Source organism: Sabethes cyaneus, chromosome 3, assembly GCF_943734655.1.
Source record: "Sabethes cyaneus chromosome 3, idSabCyanKW18_F2, whole genome shotgun sequence".
NCBI classification, from domain to species: Eukaryota; Metazoa; Arthropoda; class Insecta; order Diptera; family Culicidae; genus Sabethes; species Sabethes cyaneus.
Window position 1 is genome coordinate 53,005,324 of NC_071355.1, and position 20,266 is coordinate 53,025,589.

The 20,266-nt window shown below is 41.4% G+C and overlaps 1 protein-coding gene across 1 annotated transcript; it reads right to left on the bottom strand.

The window, feature by feature from the left end:
• Positions 1-366: 366 nt before the first annotated feature.
• On the bottom strand, positions 367-2,829 carry LOC128739586 (uncharacterized). The gene has a single exon (XM_053835081.1). The coding sequence runs from the start codon at positions 2,827-2,829 to the stop codon at positions 367-369; it is 2,463 nt and encodes an 820-aa protein (XP_053691056.1).
• Positions 2,830-20,266: the final 17,437 nt, after the last annotated feature.

A 20,266-nucleotide genomic window follows, 5' to 3' on the forward strand; every position in this document is an offset into this window, starting at 1 on the left:
GATAAGGATTTATCAATAAGTATAGTTTAAGTATCACTAGTTTTAATGATTTCTCACCTTAAGCAAATTTTAGTTATTTATAAGTTAACCAATAAGTAGTTTAAGAATAATCGATACCTCCAGGAGGCTAGCGAATAAACTGTAAACAAATGTAATTTCACTTATTTTTCACATATTAGCATGTAAGATGATAGTTTTATAGGTACCTAGTAGTTTATAGATCTAAGCAGCACAAGTAACAAATTAAGTAGATTTTAAGATGTTTGCCACTTAGTTAGATAATTTTAGATTAGCAAAAAGATAGATATAAGTACAAACGGCCCTATCGCTTTCGATCACATGTACGGTTTTTTCTATTGTTCCCGACTATTGACGTTTCTCTGCTTTGGTGACTTTCTTTTGACCATTAGCTCCATCGACGATCCCTTTATTGGGGCATGGGTGTAGCTGAGTTGACGCATGAGCGTTAGTAGCAATAGGAGCATTGGGGCTCGGCGGATCATTGGACGTGGCGGGATCAACATTCCCCCCCGGAATACGCCGATGGTCATCCTGAGGCGTATGCTGACAGACGCCCACGTCTAGAACAGCGAGCTTCACGGCTGGACGCTCGTAGATGCCGCTGGCGGTCTGAATTGTTGCCCATCTCACTTGACCGTCTACTCCTGGTTTCGTGGCTATAACCCGTCCTTTTGGCCAGCAGTTTCGCGGGAAGTTCGGATCAGCAATTATTACGATGTCACCGGTCTTAATGGGTCTCGCTGGTTCGAGCCATTTGGTTCTGCGAGTGATCGATGGTAGATAGTCGCGTATCCATTGTTTCCAGAATTGGTTGGCCAAAGCTTGGGAGAGCCGCCAACAGTTTCGAAGCATTGTAGGGTTGTCGTCGAGATGTACCCATGGCTTCAATCCACTAGACGAGCCTAGCAAAAAGTCGTTTGGGGTGAGCACGGGCGAGTCGTCGTCTTCCAAAGGTATACTGGTCAGTGGTCGCGAATTGATTATACTCTCCACTTCTATCAGCGCGTTTTCCAGGATCTCGTAGGAGATCGGGCGATTCGACAGTAGCTTACAGAGATTCTGTTTGACTGTGCGGATTAGACGTTCCCACGCTCCGCCCATATGCGGGGAGGCTGGTGGGTTGAAACTCCAGCTAGTGTGGGTAGTAGTGAACTCGGTCATCAGGCGTTCCCGATCCAGACTTTCGAGAGCAGCCTTCAGTTCCTTACTAGCACCACGAAAATTGGTCCCTTGGTCACTATAGATGACTGCCGGTGTACCCCTCCTACCTATGACGTTACGTAAAGCCAGAATGCAGGAATCGGTACTGAGTGTGTGTGAAATTTGCAAGTGTATGGCACGGATGGTCAGACAGGTAGCTATCAGCACCCAGCGTTTTTCTGTTTTACGGTTTGCGGAAACCAAGATCGGGCCGAAATAATCCACTCCCATGTGTGTAAACGGACGTGAGTAGGCGGCCAGACGTGCTGGTGGCAAGTCGCTCATGGCTGGCGGTCGTGGAGTTGCCGCTTCGTTCATGCATTTCTGGCATTGTTTCCGAATTGTATTGTAGACTGACTTGAGGCGGGGGATCCTGTACCGCTGTCTAACCTCGTTGAGGACAGTGTTATGGTTCTGGTGGTGGTACTTGCGATGGTAGTAGAGCAGTATCAGACGAGTGATGCGGTGTTTGCCTGGAAGGATGATAGGATTGACTGCGTCGTAGTTGATCGACGGGCATGCACCGGTCCGGCCACGAACTCTCAACTGGTCCTTTTCATCAAGGAAAGGACAGAAGTAGGCGATAGAGCTGTTCTTTGGGATGGACTTCACCTCAGTTCCACTCAGGCGATTACCGTAGAGAGTAGCAATTTCGTCAGCGTATTCGCTCTGCTGGGCGAGACGATGAAGAAAACTTTCAGCTCTAATTAATTCTTGCTGCGTCAGCGGCCCACCGTTTCGTTGATTCGTGCTGATCATCTGCTTTGAGTTGAATATGTATCGAAAAACGTACGCCGTGCTTCGGAGCATGGTTGTCCACGTTGAGAAGTTCTGCGGGTCAATGACAGGTTCTGTTGCGGGAGCGTGCGTTAACAGGTGAGCTCGCAGCTCCGTATCTGTCGTTCCACATCGAGGAGTAGTAGGCCAATCTGCTTTACATTTCCGAAGAAACTCTGGTCCTTGAAACCAGCGGCTGGACGGATTGAGATCGGGATGGCGTGTCCATTTAGTTCCTTCGTCAGCCACGTTCTGTTTCGTTGGAACCCACCTCCACTGCTTCGCATCGGTAGTCTCCAGAATCTCGCTCACTCGAAATGCCACGAATGGGCTGTACCGGCGATGATCAGAGTTTATCCAGCATAGAACATCTCTGGAGTCGGTCCAGAAGTAGCGCTCTGATATCTTCGTAGATAGCGATTGGGCAACGCTGTTTGCTAAGCGAACTCCTAAGATGCTGGCTTGCAGCTCTGAACGAGGAATGGAGAGGAATTTTAACGGGGCAACTCTCGTTTTCGTGCTGACAAGTGCGGTTTCTATCAAGTCCCCTTCTTCGAAACGGAGATACACGATCGCTGCAAAGCCACTCTCACTCGCGTCGACAAACGTGTGCATTTGAACGTTACTCCCTAGAGACGTAGATAATCTGTAACATCGAGGGATCTGGACGTTGGTGACTTCCGGCAGAACCTTCAACCACATCAGCCACTTCTGGAACTGTGGCTCTTCGATCGGCGTATCCCATTCAACCGAGGTTCTCCAGATCTCCTGCAGTAGTACCTTCAAGTACATTAGAAAATGCGAAATAAAGCCAAGCGGGTCGAACATCATCATGAGTGTCCGAAGTACCTCACGTTTAGTGGGTCGCCGGCTTCCCGACAGCAGGTCTTGGTCGTATCGCGGGGATATTTTGAAGGTGAAGCAATCTGTAGTCGTGTTCCACCAAAGCCCCAATATCTTCTCAGTAGTGTTCTCTTCCCCGACTCCTAAGTTCTTCTCATTTGTCGCTTCTTACTGCAAGGATGCTAGGACAGTCGTTGAGTTTGAGAGCCAGTTTCGCATTTCAAACCCTCCAACTGCGTGGATGCGTTTCACGTCGTGTGCCAGCCTCACAGCTTCTTCCTCTGTTTCTACGCTGGCAAGCATATCGTCCACGTAGTGTTTATTCACGATGGCGTCGACGGCTTGCGGGCACTCGTGTTCAAACAGCTTTGCGTTGGTGTTTTTGACGTATTGGGCAGTCGCGGGGGAACAGCAAGCTCCAAATGTCATCACTTGCATGATATATACGTCTGGCATACCTTTCGTCGATGTCTCTTTCCAGTAGAATAGCTGGCAGTACTGATCTTCCAGTCTCATCGATACCTGGTGAAACATCTCTCGTAAGTCTCCACATACTGCAACCCGAAACTCACGGAACTGGATTAGGACTGACAACAGAGACACCAGCTGGTCGGGTCCTTTCAGCAGGACTGAGTTCAGGGAGATTCCTTGCACCGTAGCTGCTGCATCCCAAACTAGTCTCAGTTTACCCGGTTTGTTAGGGTTATAGACTGGGAACACTGGCAGATACCACTCACGCGGTCGACGGATCTTCAATTCAGCTTCGGTTAACTTACGGACGTACCCCTTTTGGACATACTCAACCATTTTTGCTCGTAGCGCACTCGTCAACACCTCGTCTTTCTCCATTCGCCGCTCCAAACATTCCCATCTTTTACGAGCCATCGCTTTACTGTCCGGAAGCCGTACAGCTTCATACTTGAACAGAAGACCCGTTTCGAATCGGCCTCCTTTACGTGTTGTTACCGCTTCCAAGATTTCCATAGCACGCTGATCTTCTACGGAAAGAAGCGGCTTGTCGGGCTTCGAGATACCCATGCTATCGAGAGTGAAATAGCTTTTCATCGCTGCGTGTAGACTTTCGTCAGAACCTTCGTTACACTCGCATACTTGTACGGCATGGTAGCTGACGTGGCTGCCGAGGTGCTGATTCGACGAGCAGTTCCCGTACACGATCCATCCTAGACGCGATTTAACAGCTATCGGTTCAGAGGGCTTTCCCTCCCGACTCTTGAAGGCATGCCCCAGTTGCGCGTTGTCTAGTCCAATTAGAATTCGCGGACTGACCTCGGTGTAGGAATCGAAGGGAATCCCGGCCAGATGTTTATATCGATTTTGCAATTCGGATGCCACCAGAGTTTGTGGTCGGAGTCTCAGCTCCTGTATAGTCCGGACGTCTGCTAGTTGATACTTCTGGGATGTGTTTCTTACGGAAGAGATAGCCATGTCTACCTTGAGGGATTCGTTCTCCATTCTGCTGGCTCCACCAGTCCACTTCAAGCAGAGTGTTTTCTGCGACCCTTGCAATCCGAGTTCCTGCGCAAGTGAATGTTCCATAAGTGTGAGCTCGGATCCGTCGTCGATGAACGCGTAAGTTTCAACCATCTTCGAAGGACCGTAAAGAACCACTGGAACAATCCGGAACAGTACATCGTTCGTCTGGGCTTGATGAACGTTACAGCTGGTACCGGTAGCGGCTTCCGCTTGGGAGAGCCTTCTGGAGGCATCAGTTTTCTCAGAGTGTAGCAAGGGGTGGTGTAGATAGATACATCCGTTGATTCCACATTTGTTTTGCTGTCTGCAGGTGCCATTATGCTTGCGGAGGCACTTACGACACAGTTTCGCTTCACGAATTACTGCCCACTTCGAATCATAACTCAGTTCGGTAAAACGTTTGCATTTTGCGAGCGACGGGCATGTACCCTTGCAGGCAAAGCAATCCTTCGGCGCTTCTCGCCCTTGGTCACGCGTATCTTTTATTTGATTCGCGGGAGCACCAGATCGATCGTTAGCTGTTTCAGAGTGAACGTTAATAAATGCGTCCTTTTTGCTGCTTCGGCTTCGCAAGGCATTGGTAGATGCCGACATAACTGCGCTTGCGTCCTCCGCCATGGAGTAAAGCCATTTACTGAAATCCGCGAGATTTGGGGCTAGATTGCCTCGGGTGTATTTCGCCCAGTCTAGCCGCAATGTCGGTGGTAGTCTATCGACTAACTCGAACTTCAGTGAAGCATTGTACATGAAGTCCTGCACTCCGCATGCTTCTATCGTCGCTACCAGATTCTCAACCGTGAGTGCGAAGTTCACCAAACTCTCTAGCCGATCTATGTCCGGGGATGGCAGACAACGGATTTTGCTTATCGTTGCTTGGACAATTGTCTCTGGTCTACCATAAAGCATTTTCAGCGTAGCAAGCACTCCAGTCACGTTGGATGGGTGTAATAACCGGCATCTTACCGCCTCCAACGCCTTTCCTTTCAGGCACTTGCGTAAGCGCAACATGTTTTCCTCGTTGGAAAATCCACACATCTGCGTGGATGACGTGTACATTGAGAAAAACAGTGGCCAATCCTCTGGGTTTCCGGCGAACTCGGGCAGGTCCTTAGGTACCGCTTGTCTTGCGGCCAGCTGACTACGGTTGAGGACGCATATTGTCTCTTCCGCAGGAATCGGTTGATTTTCCAATACCGGGATCATTGGAGGGGATGGTCGCGGCGGAAGCTGTAGTCTTGACCTGGGCATTGGAGGCATGTTGTTAGTATCAGATGTTTGATGGTTTGGAGCGAGTGTTGGCCGTGCCTGTGGTGTAGAACGCTGTACAGGAGCGAAATCCGCTAACGTATTACGCAATCCTCTTTGCGAGCACCGTCGGTTGACGACAGCTGGCTGCACGTTGCACGCTGGGACCTCGCATTCTTCTTGCAACTCCTCTGCTACGACTCCCGAGTCCTGTCCTGCTCCGACTTGCTCTGTGTCTTTGACCCACTGTGAAACTTTAGACATCTTCTCCAAATCTTCATCGTCCAGGTCCGTCGCACAATCGCTATCGTGTTCTTCCATAATTTTATACTTCTCGTCCAGAAACTTTTGCTCCAACTTTTTCTGCTCTTCGAGTTTCTGCAATCTCAAATCCTTCTTCCGCTGCTCACTTCGTTTGCTACTTTTCTTTCCGCATGACTTCGCATCGCCAGAGTCCTTCGGGAGTGGATTGTCGACTTGAACCGTAGCATGAGTGGTTCCAGCTGGAGTTTCCTGTTCCACTGAACTACGCAAAGATGGACACACTGGGCAGAACCAACTGATTTCTGCTATACCTTCTGTCACTTCCACACACTCAAAATGAAACCATCTTCCGCAACCATCACACTGCACCATTCTACTGTTATTTCTATCAGAACACCACTCACAGCTAGTGTACCGATCCGCGCGCGCTTTTCGTACCGGATTGCGCCTAACAACGACTTTTCCGCGTATATTAGTGACCGAGTTGACTATCGATTTAGCAGTCGAAGCTACTTGCTTCGGAATTGTTCCTTTTTTAATGGCATTTACTTTATTGGCAACGTCAACATTTACCTGGAGGGTAGGGAGGGGATTTCCTGATTGTACCGGATCATTCGAATAATTAGTGACTACTGCTGCAGTGCGCGGGGCGCCGTTTGCCTCATTCGTCATACCCAATGCATCGCTCGTCGCGACCGCTACTGCATTCGTTGCACTTGCAGCGATACTGGGGTTGTTGATAGAAGCAACTGCAGCCGTGTTGACTATCGAGATGGTTGTACTAGTCGGAATATTCGCTGATGAACCTGTCGTTGTTGCTCCGGCTTCCCGACGATCAGCGAAAGTTGCGACATCAGATCCTCCTTTGCCCGATTCTGATTTTGACCTTTTGCCGGACATCTCACAGTTGGCCACAAAAGAATTTTGTAAGATGTTGTGCGGTAATAAAACGAATCCTGATTTTGTGAATTTACTCCAGCATGTATTCCAAAGTGTAGAGAATAATTACAAAATTCCTGAGAATCGTGAACAATTAGATTCGGTAAACTAATGCTATATTATAACTCACTTTTGGTGATTCGTTACCGCGATGTATGATGTTGCATGAACGGGTAACTTTTATAACTTTTTAGCCTAATTCATTTAAGTAAGTTTAGATAAGGATATATCAATAAGTATAGTTTAAGTATCACTAGTTTTAATGATTTCTCACCTTAAGCAAATTTTAGTTATTTATAAGTTAACCAATAAGTAGTTTAAGAATAATCGATACCTCCAGGAGGCTAGCGAATAAACTGTAAACAAATGTAATTTCACTTATTTTTCACATATTAGCATGTAAGATGATAGTTTTATAGGTACCTAGTAGTTTATAGATCTAAGCAGCACAAGTAACAAATTAAGTAGATTTTAAGATGTTTGCCACTTAGTTAGATAATTTTAGATTAGCAAAAAGATAGATATAAGTACAAACGGCCCTATCGCTTTCGATCACATGTACGGTTTTTTCTATTGTTCCCGACTATTGACGTTTCTCTGCTTTGGTGACTTTCTTTTGACCATTAGCTCCATCGACGATCCCTTTATTGGGGCATGGGTGTAGCTGAGTTGACGCATGAGCGTTAGTAGCAATAGGAGCATTGGGGCTCGGCGGATCATTGGACGTGGCGGGATCAACAGCATTCGTTCATCATTTGAAATAAAACTTTTACTACGATTTCAAACGCACAGATTTGTAAATTTCTTTTGCAAAGCAGTTTGAATAAAAAATTGTGCTTTTGTAAGTATCGTGTAAGTTTCACAGCATGTGGCGACAAGTGAATTTAGTAAATTTGTAGTGAAAAGAGCTTGGGAGAACAAATAAATACAGTAAGTCCACAATCATGGGTCACACATAATTATGGGTCATTTTCGCTTTATCTGTCGATTCATGCGTCGGCAACACTCCCGGCCTGTGTCCGTCTCGCCCTGAATCATCTAATGTTACTATTGATAGTTTCTAGTGGTCTTGATATTGACTAATGTTTCATGAAAGGGTCTAAAATTTCTCGAGTTCGATTAGTTTTTGAGTTACGCAAAAATTTCTGTTTTATTTGTATGAGAGTCCTTATCCGCCTACCACAGGGGTGAGGGGTCTCAAACCATCATAAAAAAATCCTGCCTCCAAAAACCTTCACATGCCAAATTAGGTTCCATTTGCATGATTAGTTCTCGAGTTATGAGGAAATTTGTATTTCATTTGAATGGGAACCCCCCCCCCCTCCTAAAAAAGGAGAGGGGTCCTAATTCATCATAGAAAAAAATCATGCCTCCAAAAACACCCACATGCTACATATGGTTCCATTTGTGATTAATTTTCGAGCTATGAAGAAATTTGTATTTCATTTTTATAGGAGCCTCCCCCCCTCCTAAAGTGGGAAGGGGTCTCAATTAACCATAGAAAAAATTCTTGTCTCCGAAAACACCGACATGTAAAATTTTGTTCCATTTGCTTGATTAATTCTCGAGTTATGCAGAAATTAGTGTTTCATTTGTATGGGAGCCTCCCCCCCTCTTAGTGGGAGGAGGGGTCTCTAACCATCATAACCTTGCCTGGCCCCAAAAACCCCTACATGCGAATTTTCACGTCGATCGGTTCAGTAGTTTTCGATTCTATAAGGGACATTCGGGCAGTCAGACAGAAACCCATTTTTATAGGTATAGATTTGTATGGGAGCCCCCCGTCTTGGCGGGGTGAGGGATCTCTAACCATCATAAGAACCTTCCCTGGCACCAAAAACCCCTACATGCAAATTTTCACTCCGATCGTTTCAATAGTTTTCGATTCTATAAGGAACATAAAGCAGACAGAAATCCATTTTTTTACCCTTATATTTGTATGGGAGACCTCCCTCTTAGTAGGGAGAGGAGACTTTTGCCATCGAGAGAACCTTCCGTAGCCCCAAAAACCTCTACATGCAAATTTTCACGCCGATCGGTGCAGTAGTTTTCGATTCTAAAAGGAACATAGGGATAGACAGACAGAAATCCTTTTTTATAGGTATAGATTTGATTGATGTAGACCGACCTTCGACGAAGCCGGCTTGATAAGTTCCCACAAATCTGTTCGCAATTGGTGATAGTCAGCGGGTAATGATTTGGGACAGCACTTTAGAGGCGGCATTGAGAACGGTAATCGCTCTATAGTTCTCACAGTCCAACTTGTCGCCCTTTTTATAGATCGGGCAGATAACCCCATCTTTGCACTCCTCCGGTAGCTGTTCCGTATCCCAAATTCTAACAATTAGTCGGTGTAAACAAACGGCCAGCTTTTCTGGTCTCATTTTAATAAGGTCCGTTCCGATGCCATCTTTTCCAGCTGACTTGTTGTTCTTTAGCTGCACGATGGCCTTCTTAACTTCGCCTATCGTTGGGGCTGGCACCTCTTCTCCGTTTGTTGCACCGTCGAAATCGCTTTCCCCGCCGCCATGGTTCTCCGCCTGGGTGCCATTCAGGTGTTCGTCGAAGTGCTGCTTCCACCTATCGGTCACCTCACGATCAGTTTTCTTAATAATATAATTAAACACGTCTTTCCTCCTAACCTGTATATTTATTATCATTGTTTCGTAACCTGATGTCTGTGGGCGCCACAGCAGCTTTGAGCTGGTCCCACAGAGCATTTTCCAGGTTGTCTGTCGTCGTAACCTGGGCGAGATTTTTGAATACACTCGACAAGAGTACGTTGCGACAGGGCCTTGACCTGTTTCGCATCGCCCAGGAACTTTTCCGCCAGTTCCTTGTACTTTCGAGCTCTGGACCGTCAGGTCCTTTATGAGCTCAAAATCAGTTACTCCGGTCTGGGTACGACGGGTCTTCACCACATTAACCCCAATCTCTTGTACCTTAGGGTCAGACTTCACGTTACGGAGTAGATCAGCAAAGGACAACGCATCGCCCTTATGGGCCTGCTAACGAGGTCGAAACCGCGTTTTGAATAAGATATTTATGTTGGGTCCCAACTCTAGGCCGCTATCTCCACTCGTAGAGTGTAGTCGCCTTTATGACCCCATGGTTCTCTATGCAAGTAGAATAACACAGCAACCCTACACAAAAGGTGTCCACGGTAAAATTGCCACACCCTCAAATGGCTCTAACTTTTGAACCATTGGGTAAAATAATTAAAATTTTGCATAGATCGCATTGTTTACACTGTCTGAGGATTTTAGAAAATTGCGTCGAAAGAACAGCTCGTTCGCGAAAAAATCCTGCACAGGTACATCTAAAATGAGAATCTACCACATCGTGCCATCGGTAAAAAGTTAGGAATCTAGAGTGCTACGGTTTCTCGTGTTATAAAATGGTTTGAAATACGTATGATTGTCGATCATATGTCAAGATTAGAGCTGAGTTAGAGCGGACCCAAAAATGACCATTTTTTTGATTTCCATCGAATCGAAAAATGCTCAAATTTCGATATATTCTCATACAATCGAATCGCTAATAATTGAATCGTTTGTTTGAGAAACCCCACAAACGCCATTTTTAAGAAAATTGACTTTTTAACAGTTTTCGAATCCTTGAGGAGATCCACACCTTCCCTCAAAATTCCAGACAAAGTTAGTTCCCTTTTAATTGGGGTTGCAAATATCTGTTTGTTTGAGAAACCCCAAATATCCATGTTTCCGATAATCACCTAGAGCGGCGCTGCGATCGGTACAAAATTATCATTCAATATTTACGTGCAGCGTTGTAAGCAGCATTCGCAAAACAATTCAATAGTATAAAAAGAAGAAACATAGTGTTCGGCGGACTACAGAATACAAGGCGGAAGCTATTAAAAGTAAAAGAACGGCGTATAAAATTGAAAAGAAAAGGATGTTTTAGCCGAAAAAGTTCGAGCTGATTGCAAATGCAGATAAGCTTGGACAGTTAGTCAACAAAATAAACGTAAATAAACCGAACCTGTAATCTAGATACAGTGAAAACTGAAGCAATCTCGTTCCAGAAATCGACAGACTAAACTATCCATGCGTTTCTCACAAAAGCAGTAACCCACCATTTACTATACAATGTTAATAATAGCACAATATATAAATAAAAGGTTTAATCTTCTATTTATCTTTTTTGTTAACTCGTTGCTTTTCCTAATGTAAGTAATCCGTCGAGCTCTCCCGAGTAACTGTGAAATCAATAGTTTATCATTTCGAAGTATTTAAGGTGCTGTTTACGTATCTCCATTTCCTTTTGGTATAACATAATTTGAGAACAGGCCCTTATTCTCAGATTCTGTTCCATAATCAAAGTACGGTTGTTATCCAAGATTTAAAATGTTTATTTTCTGGTAATAAATATCTTTAATTACTACTAGCAAAGTATCAAGGTATTCTATTCGATGTGAATTCGTGTTACTGTGGTCCATTTTTGCAATTCAAAAACCGCCGTTATTCCATTTACCTTTTATTTTTTAATAGGTAAATGCAAACCATGATAAAAATTTGCATTAAAAAAAGTACAAAACTTTTTCTAAAACTTGTATTATTCTACTTCAAAATTTTTAATAAATAATATTTAGCGCCCCTCCCCTCTTCTTCTTCTTAGCGGTACGTACTTTTTTAACATCCTCAGTGATATATGGTAGCAAATTACATACTATGAGCATGGAAAGATCACAAGTTTGAATAGAAACAGCCTAAAACTACTTAAGTGCACTGTCAATTTCTCGTTTGTTTGAGAAACCCCAAATATCCATCAACTTTAAAGCCTTGTAATTTCAGCTAGAATCATTATTTTGATCAAAAGATAAGTCTAAATAATGTATTTTAGATATTATCATAGAACCTCATACCACAAAATATAAGGATTGGTTCAAAATATTGAGAAAATCAGTTTTTTGTTGTTTTCCAACAATAGTGTCGAGTGGACTTGTGGGGTTTCTCAAACAAACGATTCAATTATAGGTCGAGCTCGATTATCCTGGTGATTTTTTTTTAAACACACTACACACATATGAAATTTGATGAATGTTTCTTATAGCATTTTTTCTCAGTTTTCCAAAAGTGGTTTTGAAATTAAAATTGGTTGGGGGGATCATGACGAAAACGACGATTTTTTTGATAAAATCCAACATGGCGGCCAAACCCAAGATGGCCACCAATTTTTTTTCGCTTCGTTTATAAGCCCTATCTCTCCTCTTTACAAAACCGGGCCATTTGTTAGTTGTTGCATGGCAAACTTGTGAAATATCACCTGATATAGATCTCGAGGTTTGCTCAAAATTCAACTTTTTTGAAATTGTTAGGCCCCTTGGCGAACGAGGGGTCCACTATTTCGAGGTATCAAAAGTGTAATTCTTATTTTTTAGCCATTTTCAACCAATTAAGCGCAAAAGTTCCAATATTTGAGGACCTCGTGTCAGTAGTGACCCCGTTTCAGCGAGAATTACTTAGCTGCAAAAGTGGCCCAAATTGGTAGATTACTTTAATTCGGTTTGAAAAGCATAATCTTCAGAATTACAATATTAATCTGTTTTACGGACACTTTGAAAATTGGTCTTAGTTCGTCTGTTCACTTTATTATTTAACATAGGTACACTAGAATCTGTTTTTACGTCTATAAATTTTACGTGATTTCGTTTTACGTTCACTGTTTTACGTCCGATTTCCGTCCGATTACGTCCGTTTGATTTAACGTCCTCTCGTTTTACACCCAAATTTGAACTAATGTCCTCTTTTATTACGTTCGAAATTTGAATTAGCGTCCTCTCGTTTTACATCCAAAATATGAATTGATGTCTTCTCGTTTTACGTCCAACGTCCTCTTTTCTACATTCTCCCGGTAGTGGACCTAAAACGAGATTTGAGTGCATATCGCAAAATTTGAGCTGAACTTGCAACTTTGAAAGTGACTACCAGCTAGTTTTCCTAGCAAACCGACTTAAACCTTAAGAAACTTTTTTTTTTCAAAATCGACCTACCCTAGCAGAAATAGGAAAAAAAGCATGCACGGTCAACAGAAAGATGGTAACGATGGCTTCAAAATGTTCGAATAACTATCAAACCTATCAGACGAGGGTAGCGATTAAAACGCGGTGCGATGACCGCTGTTACTGTAAACAAAAAGCAAGACGGAATCCTTATCGGTACCGCTCAATTGAAAAGGTGTCCGTAATTCGAACGAAATCCCGCTCGCTGGATGCGGTGCTGTGTGGAACGTTGACAATCATCTATTTTGCTTGTTGGTTGGAGTTTGATTTTTTCCTCTCTCCATTGAATGGATGTAAAAGTCGAATGCAATATGCCATTCGGTTGGCAGTCAATGCTGGTGATTTGGATATAATCTGAAAGGCGTTGATTGACGTTCACCATTTTACGGTTGGTGCAACTTTTTCCTTGATCCGGCTAAATTCAGCTTGGTGTCATGCAAAAGAGCTCCGTAGTTTATGTATACGGCTAGAAAGCAGTACTCACATTTGCTTTTGCAACATGAGCGATGCTACATAGCGTAAGAAGATTAGGTTTTTATTTTCAGCACTAGCCAACCATTTTACAGCTGCTTTTGTGCATGTATATTAGCGTTGTTGCAGGGAGAAGATTCTCTAACATACACGAGAAGAAAAAAATAAAGCTGAAATTGACATTTCGCTTATCACGCGAAAGCAAGATTGTGAACAAAATGGACTTAGTCCTGTCGGCGACCGGCGCGGTGCGGGAGCAGGGGCACGAGGGAACAACAACACATCATAGTTGGTGCCAGTACAGTGGCGGCTCATTTTCTTAAACTACTCGGTTGAAAATTCTTATTTGATTTAGGTGAAGAGAAATTATTCGTTAGTTAGTAGGAATTAATTCAATTGGATTGGATGAATTTCGAAAGTGGATTTGGTACAACGATGTTTAAAAGAACCACATCTGTGTAAAGCTTATTTGATGTTCTGGTTTGCTCTCGATGTGATCATGACAACACTTGATAGCGGTTGAGCTATGAATCATTTATTATGACATGTACAGAATATGTTCTGTACATTCTGCTAGCAAGCTGGCATGGTACCGCCTGTACACGGTTGATATCAGCAAAGTCGAAACACCTTTGAATTGTGGATTAGTCTTTTGTGATAAAACGGTTTACCGGTGAGAAAATCATGCAAAATTGCTGCATGGTCTTTCAGTGTTAAAATCGAAAACTAGGAATTTTAGTAAAATAGCATTCTATATGGCTTAAAAAATCGATTTTTATGTTTTAACATTATTAAATATCCGAGACGTTTTATCGATTGCACAGCTATGAGAATCACAATACAATTTGGTCAATCTCATTGGCGTGCATAGACCTTAATTCCCAGCAAAGAATTGGTTTGTATATCTCGGTTGCAGCTGATAGATTCGAAAATATATCCGCACGAAAAAGTAAAATTTCACGCCTCATAGAACATATTGGGTAATTTGCTAATGATCGCACAGCTAAGCCCCCGTGTTTTTAGTTTTAACGATATTTTCTAAACAAATAATTACAAATAGACAGAAACATGAAAATCTGAATCAGATACAAAATATGTTCACATTACATGGCCATTTTCACGAAATAAATAAGCTTTTCGTGGAAAAATATGCGAGTTTTTGACAACGCTTGAATGCCCAATCGTTGAACACTTCTGAAACCGTATTGTCCTATAGTTGGACACTTATTGTCCAATGGTTGGACATGCAATATATAGCACCAACTTTAAAGTTAATTTGATAGCTTACTTTAAGAATGAATACATTGTAAGATATATCGGCACCAACTACTCAAAACGGCCAGTCTGCAAAATGGAAACAAACCGAGTGAGGGTTTCTTTCCCTATCCTAGTCCAGCAGAATAGCCGTTTTCTTGCAGTTGAAAAAATGCTCCATTCATCTTCGTCTCATCATCGAAACTTTATTTATAAAAGAAATCAAATTATAATATTTAGAATTTTTCAAAAGTAATGATAAAAAATTATTTAGCTCTCAAAAAATATGAACTAGCTCGTTGGCGAGAATTTAGAAAACAAAATATTTTCAACGTTTTATAAAATTGGTCTTGACGACCACCATAAGAGTACAATAAAACTCGCATTGTTGCTTGGGAAGTTAAAGTTTGACTGTCAGATACTGAACGATTTGGCTTATAGCGATCATTATAAAATATCCCATAGAATAAATAATGAATTTTGAGCAGTCTTAGTTCGTTTGCAGCATGTGCGCATAAAATTTTATCGTGCAAATTGATATTAACTCCACTGAAATTTTGCCATTTTCTAAAACTGGTTGTTTTAACAAAATAAATACTGGCCGGACTCGATTATCCGGGACGTATACCTCTATGTTTCCTTGTTTCCTTGTTACTCGACTACCAACAGACGGATACATTTTAAACATTTTACATTTGCTGGTAGTTTTGCTGCACACAGACACCATTTTTCCATATGAAGAAACGAAAGAAAATTCCAGTTGGGGCCAATTGCGGTACACCTCACATGCTACTTGCTTCGTTTCTGTGATGTCGGTTTATGCTAATCTATTTTCCTAACAATTTAAAGTAATAATGCATTGAATAATTCTGACATTTTGCTCATAACAAGTTTATTGAAGAATATACGTTAGTATATACGTAATATACGATTTGTAACTATATAACAATATGGCATTCAAAAACCTACACATGGTGTACAAAATACAACAACGTGAGTAACCGCAGGTTAATAAAAATTGATGAAATTTATTCGAGAAAACTTTATTGTTGTGAATCAAACAGAATGGCAATACAGGAAATTATGCATAGTTCAAAAACCTATAAACTAGACCTTTATTACGCAATGTATATGTTAAAGAATAATATTTCATCTTACAACTTACTTTTACTTGCACTTACCCTCATTAGTAACAACTTACACAGCAATTTCATGAGAAAAGGAACTATCAAAATTTATAAGTGCTTCTATTTGGTTCAAATTTTGTAAACTTATTCAATTTCCAAAAATTTCATGTAAACCAAACGTGTCGATTTCTATCTCAAATAGCAAGTAAGACCGTATAACAAAGGTTCCTTTCACCACTAGGTGGATTAAATCCGGTTTTTGTCTTGACTTTGAAATGATGTCAGGCATATGCCTATACCTATAAAAATGGATTTCTGTCTGTCTGTATGTCCTTATGTTCCTTATACAATCCCCCTACTAAGAGGGGGGGCTCTCATACAAATGAAATACAAATTTCCTCATAACTCGAGAATTAATCAAGCAAATAGAAAAGAATTGGCATGTGAGGGTTTTTGGAGGCAGGATTTTTTTTATGATGGTCCCTCACCCCTGTGGTAGGGGGATAGTACTCCTATACAAATAAAACAGATTTTTTGCGTAATTTAAAAACTAATCGAACTCGAGAAATTTTAGAAACATAAAACTTCCATAAAACATTAGTCAATAACAAGACCACCAAAAAGTATCAATAGTAATACCAAATGATTCAGGGTAAGACGGCCACAGGTCGCGAGTGCTGCCGGCAACCCGCCGTCGGAAGCGCAGGCCACTGCGCAGAAATCGCCTCTATCTAGGTTTATTTAGTTTCCTAGGTCAAACCTCTATTGTTTTCCTTCAGTTGGGTCCGAACCAGCGACAGCGAATAAGGAGAGGTTAATCCCTGCGAAATGATACTTGCCACGAAAACATTTTCTGTGAAACGGTACATTCCGCGTAAGGTTTTTCGTGAAATGGTATTCCGCGTTATGGTCAACCGAGAAGTGGGGTTCCGCAAAATGGTATTCGGCGAAATGTTATACACTCAAGTACTTTTTTTACACGGTTTAGTTTTTTGAGTATTGAGAACGGGGTAACTTAGAGACCATTCATTTGTTTCTAAATACATTTGGGAGTAGCTCGACATTCCTCACGTAGATTGTAAATAGTTCCTTAGCTGCGCCGTTTTCGAGTAATCGAAAAAAACAAACCGTGTAAAAAAAGACTTGAGTGTATAATCATAGCGAATATTTTAGTGCTATCCGCTTTATTTTATCAGGCTAAGCAATGGGGTGCGTTGTTTTCTACTTTACTGGAGTGAGGAAAATTTGTATATTAAACCACCAATGAACTCCTCAGAAACTTGCAAAACTCAACAAAGGTCATCGGAGATTTACGATTTATGTACAACAAAGTTTAATTTTTTGCAATACGAAGTTTGTCGGGTCAGCTAGTAATTAATATTTTTTAGAAACGGTAGTACTTTTGTAATTGACGAAGGGACGGTAGAAGAAAGTAATGAAAATTTTAGTGTGAAGGAGAAAGAGCGGAAAGGTGTATGAGAGAGAGGGGGGAGTTATTAGCAGCTATGCTTTACAAATAGTCGTTGTGACTCTTACCTTTTGTCCAATGCTGGAAGGTGCACGGGTCGAACCACGCTATAATCTGAGATTACACACTTAAACGATTCGGTAAAATTTACCGAAATCTAAACAGCTGAACGTTCGGTAAAAATTTTTATTGCACCAAACATTACTAATGATCTGTAAACGTCGATTGGCACTATCGAAATTTTTACCGAACGTTCAGCTGTTTAGATTTCGGTAAAATTTTACCGAATTCGGTGCTTTTGGTTAAGTGTGTAACCCGGATTCGAACCCACAACGCTCGCCAAGGCATGCTGCTCGCTGGTACTAACGAACCTTTGAACTATAGAGGCACTGGACAAAAGGAGACTGCACAACCCCCTGATTGAGCGCGCGACGTATCGAGCCACATGCCCTGGCAGGTGTTGTGGGTTCGAATACCGTTATAATCTCAGATTCTAGCTTGGTTCATCCCATGCACCTTCCAGAATTGGGCAAAAGGCAGGAGTCACAACGACTACTTGTTAAGCGTAGCTACTAATAATTGCCCGCCCCCTTTCTCATCTTTCAACTCTTTCTCCTTCACTCTAAAATTTTTATTTCTGTCCTCTACTGTCCCTTCGTCAATTGTAAAAGAACCACCGTTTTTAAAAAAAATATTAATAGCTATAAGTGTGTTTGGATTCGTATCCTCTTGGTATTGCGCAATACCACAATAAAACCAGAGGTAATGATTAATATCACAATAAAACCTTTATGAAATTCAAGTAAAACTAAGTGGCTTTAGAATTGTTTCTTGGGATTCATGGCGAAACGAGGTTTTGTAAATTAAACCTACCGTTCATTATACCTATTGTCCATTATGCCTACCGTTTATTATGTGTAATGTTAATTATGCCTACTATCCGTATGCGCAAAGTCCGAATGCTTAACGTCGCGCATTCGTGTTATGGTGCCCATAGAACGAGACAAGACGTGAAGTAGAATTAAATAAAGGCAGGGTCATTGGAGCAGTATTTTCTAGATTTGTAGATCGTTCCTCAGGGCTGTCCTGCACTCAGTGCCAGTGTTGCCACATGTACAGATTTATCTGGAAAAGTACAGATTTTTTCGAATTTTTCGGTACAGATTCTGTACGGTACAGATTACAGATTTTTGCCAAAAAGTACAGATAGGTACAGATTTTTCTGAGTGTCAATAACTCATACTTTTTTCTCAGTGCTGTTTCTTGAAATCAATAGTGAAGCAATTCTTAGTATGAATGAAAACAAAACAAATCGTATTTATGTCTAAGTTTAGCAGTGATATGCGCAAACATCATTAATTATTAAATGATTTGAGACTCGTGCATCTTTTTAATGCTAACAAACCAAATTTTTATATTTAATAAATATTTTTAATGGTACAGATTTTGGTACAGATTTTTGGAAGAAAAAGTACAGATGAAAAAGATTTTTGCCCCTTCCAGTACAGATGAATATGTGGCAACACTGCTCAGTGCACCTATTTTGCTTATTTATCTGTAACACCCCAACCAAGCAAAATTCGAAAATGTTATGTATGGGGCATTTATAGAATCTATTATTGTCCATAAGATTACTGAACTAAGTATTGTTCTATCTTAAGTATTTACAGCGTACTCGCGATTTTTATGGATTAGGTACCGATCTACTCATAATAGATTTAGCAATGATGTGATTTCTATTATAACTTCGTTTTTCAATCACTAATTAGTGCAAACTAATGAATAGCACTGACGAACTGACACATAGAAGAAAATCCTTCAAAAACCTTCGTCCTACACATTTTGCTTGCACATTAGCATCCTCTGTTATGCATGTTGCGGAGTAGCTTTCATTTGCAGGGTTTTATACTGTAGGTTTTTTTCACATTTGTATGGTTTTATTCTAAAAATTTGAAGCAACACTCGAGCGCCGCGGTGTGGCCATGTTGCGAAACATGCTTTTTTGAAAAATAAGTGGTTTTTGAATGGACGACGGAATTAACACGAGTGTCTCGTCTATTTGTTTGTGTGAATAGTTTCAAGGTTAAGTATCACTATACATTTCCTTCGTGATAGCCTTTCTTCACAGGCGGGGACGACAGTTAAATACACCATCTGTTTGCTGTGATTTCGATTACTTTTTTTTAGAAAAAAAGTGACAAAATCTCGTCCGAACAGGTCGAAGATTTTTTATGACAATTTTACCTCTGCTCGGGAAGTACGCCTTCGTCCCAAAAAGACTTCTTTCGACCGCGATTATCCTAGTCCAATTTGATGTTTCTGTTAGGAAAGTGCGCCAGAAAAAAGTGACAAAACTCCCTGATTCCAACAGGATTTCTTACGACCACGATCAGACCTAGACCAATTTGAAGAATTTCTATGATGACTATGGCCTACGTTTAGGCCAATTTGATGTATGTGCTGAGGGAGTGCGCTACAGCTGTAGTGTTCGGTTGTACTATGATTTTACAGTGTGACACATATGGGTCATTCCACGGGAAATTTACAGTCAAAATTTTTTTTTCTCTTCGGGATATTTTTTTTACGTTCTTTGTTAAAAAAAATCGACACGTATTTTTGTATTTCGATGTTACTGTTGGAATTCGCAAGATATGATTTTTTAAAGTATTGTAATCCGAAAAAATCACTATTTTCAAAATACTGATTGTAAACAAAGTTTGTAATATCAAAAAATGACTTTCTACCAGATGCGCTCACTATTCCACAAGCTTTCAAAATTGGTATACCATACCTCCTCTCGATTGTTTTTCAATAGTTAAATAGTGTATTTTATAAACAATTGCAATTTTTTCAAAGTTGGAACTTTTTTTTCTCGATTTTTTTTACTTTAACATATTTGTTCATCTTTCTCGAAGAAGCATGCAAAATTTGGAAATGGAGAAATGAAAACTCTAGAAGCTATGAATTTTTATATCGATGCGCGCACGTTAATGCAAACGAGGGGACGCGTGCTTCAACGACACGTTACACTTAATAGCAACAAAGGCGGCCTCGTTATGAAGCTGCCCGTGGGTTAGAACATCGATTGAGCATTACCGCTCGTTTCACATTAACACACGCGCTGAGACATAAAAACTCATA

Excerpts from the sequence above, each read along its gene's own strand:
- LOC128739586 (XM_053835081.1), bottom strand. The coding sequence starts at position 2,829 with ATGATGTTCGACCCGCTTGGCTTTATTTCGCATTTTCTAATGTACTTG.